The sequence below is a fragment of the Platichthys flesus genome, chromosome 4, assembly GCF_949316205.1.
Source record: "Platichthys flesus chromosome 4, fPlaFle2.1, whole genome shotgun sequence".
Taxonomy (NCBI): Eukaryota; Metazoa; Chordata; class Actinopteri; order Pleuronectiformes; family Pleuronectidae; genus Platichthys; species Platichthys flesus.
The window spans coordinates 16,554,796-16,560,020 of record NC_084948.1 but is presented as its reverse complement, the minus strand read 5'-3'; the positions used below and the strand labels follow the sequence as shown (position 1 = coordinate 16,560,020).

General features: G+C 44.9%; 1 protein-coding gene across 1 annotated transcript; it reads left to right on the top strand.

Moving 5' to 3' along the window:
• The first annotated feature begins 938 nt into the window (after positions 1–938).
• rnf26 (ring finger protein 26) lies at positions 939–4,747 on the top strand. Its single transcript, XM_062386494.1, has one exon. It carries the CDS (start codon positions 1,386–1,388, stop codon positions 2,733–2,735), a length of 1,350 nt encoding a protein of 449 aa, XP_062242478.1. The 5' UTR covers positions 939–1,385; the 3' UTR covers positions 2,736–4,747.
• The last annotated feature ends 478 nt before the right edge of the window (positions 4,748–5,225 follow it).

Sequence of the window (5,225 nt, the reverse complement as noted above, 5' to 3'; positions counted from 1 at the left end):
CAATCCGTGGGAGGCCCTATTGTATTTCGAAGAATTTGTATTTCCCTTTTGGGGCTTTTTCAGACCCTAGACTTGCTCAAATTGTTACCAAAGTTTGCAGGGAATTCAAAACCCCAAAATGTTATTGTATTCGAATAATTTGAAATGGGCGTGGAAAAATGGCTCAGCAGTGCCATCTAAGGATATCAGTTAGCTTTCACCTATCTTCACAAAAATCGTGGCCCAGGTGTATCAAGACCAGACAAACCCAAAAAGGTTGAGGTGAAATTGGAAAAAAGAAACAGGACTTTAGTGGCCATGTTGGCCATTTTCCACATTTTTATGTCGTAGGGCTTTTGTCTTATTAACTTCAACCTCTGGGAATGACATCTCAACAAGGTGGAGCTTTAAACTACTTCCCAGCCTGATGACATCTGCATAGCAATCATGACTTAAAATCATAGCGCCCCCTGGTGGCAACAGGAAACGTAAAATAAAAGAACATTTCTAAGGATTCATCGTTTGTTGTCAGTTTGCTTAAATGTCACAGTGTCAGTGGTGTTAGATTCTTTTGACGTAGATGCAAAGGTGAACGAATTATACGATCTGAAGAGAGAAAAGATTGTTTTTGACCTGAACAGGTCTATAAGTCTGTATATAGTTATAGGGATAGCGAAAGGAGGTAAGCCCTATTCTAAAACGAAATTCGATTTATATAAAATTTTCACTATGAAGTCTAACCACTCCCATCTTATTATTATATTAGTATTATTAACTGACAACTGAGTGCATGTTTTTAAAGAATCAATTGTTCTAAAAATAACAATTCCAAAAATGGTGGCATTACCTGAAAATAGAATATTTCAATACATAAACCACATCCTTTTAAAATATAATTCATTTTATTTTGTAGACTCACCGGAAACCGGAAATAGATACTGAGGTCAGCTGGCGCGACCTAAACAAACATGGCGGCTGAGGTAATAACATCGAAGCTTGTATGTGTTTTTCTTCGTCTCTCTTGTTGACGCCGTTCGATTTTTATGGTTTAACACTTTTTAAAACCGTATTCCTTAGCTGAGGAAACGATTCCGGATCGTTCTATGATCGGATAGAAGAAAACTACAACGAGGAAATGAAACGGAAGTGTGCGTCTCCCGTTTGAAACAAAACATCCGCCTCTAGTAACGCGTGTGTATGTTTTGGGAGCTCGTCGTGTTCGCCGAGCAAATGGATAGAACATGAAAAAGAAGGCATCTTGTGGTGAAACGAAGCGGGCAATGGCTGATGGTTTCGGTTAACGCACCGGACGATCTGCCGGCCTGAACAAGATGTAACACCCGAGTGTCTCGGTTCGTAAACAGACTTTACTGCGGAGACAAGCTGAGGGAGCCGGGGAGGGCAGCATGGGTCTGGTGAACTTTGTCCTCTCCACGGTTGGAAAATGTCTGGACGCCGTCTGTCTCCTCCTGGACCTGAACTTCGTCGTCGTCCACACCGTGGTGCGGACCCTGCTGGCGGTGGTCACCTTCATCACCAGCCTGCCCACCCTCCTCCTCACCTCAGTGCTGGAGCTGGCCAACTTCCTGGTGTTTTGCCTGGTGTCCGCGGCGGAGGCGACCACCAACGTGGCCCAGGGCACCGTCACCATGCTGGGGAGCCTGGTGCTGGCCCTAGAGGGGCTGCTGGAGAGCCTGAAGATGGTGGGCTACCTGTCCATGCACGTCCTCCTCCGCGGGAAGGAGCACCTGTGTCGGGGTGTGCTGTCCATGCTGGAGGGCTGCGGCATCGCGGTGAGCCTGGTGGTCTATTTCACCAACACCGTGGTGAACTACGCGCTCATCGCCACTCAGAACGTGTACCTGGCTGTGGCAGGGGTTTGGCACACGGTCTCCAGCCCGCTGCAGAAGGTGCTGGAGCTGACGCTGACCTCCCTCACCTTTCTGTACAGCAGCCTGGCTGGGACCTCTGCGTTCCTGTGGTCGCCCTGCAAGCTGGTGTTGGACTTTCTGGTTTCACTGGTGCACATGTTCGTCAGCATCTTCATACTGAACATCTACGGCCTCCTGCTCACCGTCACCATCGCTCTGACGACCACGGCCTACCTGAACCCGCGGCTGACCCGACAGGCTGCGGCACAGACTCTGGATTACATGAACTCTTTTCGTGGTCTGCGCAGACTGCATTTCGCTCTCCGCCGCCTTGCCTCAGCCACGCAGGGCCTCCCACATCTGCTGCGTGGTAACATGCGGCGTCTGCGAAGGATTCTCCACCACCTCTACCTGCTGGAGACACGACTCTGGCAGCAGCTGTCTCGACACAGCAGCCAAATAGGCCTTGCGCTGAGGACACACCTCCACAGGGACCACGACAACAGAGTGCGGGGGGACGGCAACCCCGAGGAGGAGCGGCGGGGCCCGCCAGACGGAAGAGCGGGGGACGGGGCCCACCGAGAGATGTTGGATCTGGTGTTCCCCTCCTCCAGCACAGACAGGCCACTGAAGAAGGTGGCGTCTCCAGACAGAGGCAGCAAACCTCTGCCTGCTGACAACCTGCTGACTCTGCTGAAGGAGCAGGAGGACAGGAAGAAGTGTGTGATCTGTCAGGACTGCACCAAGACGGTGGTGCTGCTGCCGTGCAGACACCTGTGCCTGTGTAGAGGCTGTACAGACATCCTGCTGAGGCAGCCCATCTACCAACAGAACTGTCCGCTGTGTCGCCGGATGATCCTCAACACTATGGACGTCTATCTATGAGGGACCAGGGGGATCTAAAGGCTCCTGACAATCAGTATCTATACTTACACGTTCTAACACCACTGAAATGATGTTGTATGACCTTTGTTTTACTGGGTTTCCTTTTAATATACATATGGTGATATTCTAACTAAAAAATATCATTCTGTCAATATATCCCATAAGCAAGACAATGAATCTTCGCAGAGAGCTCATACATATATTGTTTTTGATGTTATAAAAACTCTTGGCCCTGTGGTTTTTGGGGAATTGGGTAAAGAAAATACTTGTTAGTGGATCAATTAGACAAAAAGCTCTGGATTAATTGGGATTTACTGGTAATAAAAAATAGAGAATATCCGCAGACATATCTCCTAAAATCTGGTTTCAGATCTGTGTGGTCATTTCAGAGGAGAAATACTTAAGTAAAGATGTGAACCGGAAATTATATTATACTAACTAAAGTAAGTATTATGTAAGCTTTAGATGATAAATGCCACAACAAAATAGAGACATGGGTTGCGGTGTAATTATTTCCATTGTCGATGAAACTGCTGATCCTTTTCCATTAATCACTAAAATGTATGAAACATCAAAAAATATTTAAAAACAAAACTTTCCAGAGCTCAAAGCAATGTCCCCAAAACCTGTTTGTGGACTGTTGATTTATGCAAAAAAAAAAACAATGATTTGTAATTTTTTGGTGAAGCTGAAATCAGCGAATATTTGGGGGGGAAATCTGATCAAGTTAATCCACTAGCAACATATCTGCAGCCTAATTTTATTTATGTTAAGTGATTAATTGATAAAACGTTGTGGCTCTGAAAGAGGCTGCAAAGTGTTTTTTTTTTCTAAATTGAATGGGACTGTTTCACCACTATTTTCTTTCCTGCTACTTGTGCATGTGGGATAATAAACTGGGTTTTGTACTTGTACTGTTTGTTTCAAATATATGTAATTTGGTTGCTTTAAGTGTGAACGCTTCCTGTAATCTGGACGTGCGTCACAGCTACAGTCTGTGTTTTGCCATTGGGATGAACCCACTCACAAATGATCCTGTGTTGCCGCGCTGCGTCTCAGGTCTTGTAGTCACGGTAACCCATAAGTGCCCCCCCACCATGCTGAAATGTCTACCGCTGCTCCTGTCTTAAAAAATTTGCTTTTAATAGACCAAGCTGCGAATACAAACCCATGCATGAGTGATTACACACACGCTGTATCTTTAACAGTATATTCAAGGTTTTCTGGATTTGGGGAAAGTCATTTATAATTGTTCAGTCAGTGACAGTAAAATACAGCTTTATACGATTTAGGTTCTATTGATAGAGCTTATTCCGGTCCTGCATCAGAGGCCGGTTACAGTCACCACCCATACATGATCCATAAAAGCTTTTCTCTCTCCTCTTGTATAAAAGGACCATAAACTAATAAGCATTCACAATTTCATTTGTTTTCTCATCTGTAGCTGTTGAAGCTGACGTGTTGTCATTGATCGGTGTTTAAAGGGCGATGGTGCCACTTAATGTGTTATCATTGATGGCGGGTGGTCTGGAGTCAGATTTGTGGGACAAGTGCTGTTTGTAACATGCCCTCATTTGCTTTTTTGAACGTTTTTTTTTTTTTTTTTATAATAATTTGTACGATTAGAAGAAATGTGATTTCTGCATTGTTTCTGTGACGGGAGCCATGTCATACATTTTACTGGCATTCCTATGTTTCCTTAGTACCTGACACAGATATCATTAATGAGAGTGACTGAGTGTTTGATGAGGTTGCAAAAGATTCGTGGGGACCAGACTGAAGTCAGATCTCTCTCAGGTATTCCTATAATGCCACTGTACAGCGTTCCCTAACTAAAGATTGCAGTGGAGTGAAACCGCTCACATGACCATCATCTGCTGCTTCCTGCAGGAGTGATGACACAGTGCGGGACGATGCGATTTGAAGAATGTAATTTGTGTGGTTTTTTTTATTGCTGTGGCTGCCACATAGTGAGAAGTCATATGTTCATAATAAAACAACAGTCAAGACTGGTTCTTGTGAACTCTTTTACCAACTTAACAAACACACATGTTAATAGTGATTCAGTATTGTTTGGAGGGTTATGGGGGGGGGCTGAACTAATTCCATGGTGACATTGGGCTTCACAAAAACACTTAATTTCTTTCCAGCCACCGGTACAGTATGTGTTCACCGGGACAAACTTTTACTCTGAAGAAAGGAAACATGGCCTTTGGTATATTTTACCAAATTGAGTTATACTGATTTTACAACGTTTTCACAACGTCCAGACAGACTGCAGTACCGCCCCTGGATCTTTTTATGCAGATTACAACAACTGGAAAGAGTTGTGGGCGGAATAATGTTTATCTGAAGGCAGCGATAACTCAGCAGCTGATTTCAGAGAGAGTTCAACTGTCATGTCTTGTATCTGCAGAAGTAAAGGGGGATCTAGCAGAGCTGCAGTGTTAGAGTAGGAGAGGAGGCCCTAATGCACGAGGGACCACTTCC

Bases quoted from the DNA above. Each gene is read 5' to 3' on its own strand.
- rnf26 (XM_062386494.1), top strand. From the start codon at position 1,386: ATGGGTCTGGTGAACTTTGTCCTCTCCACGGTTGGAAAATGTCTGGAC.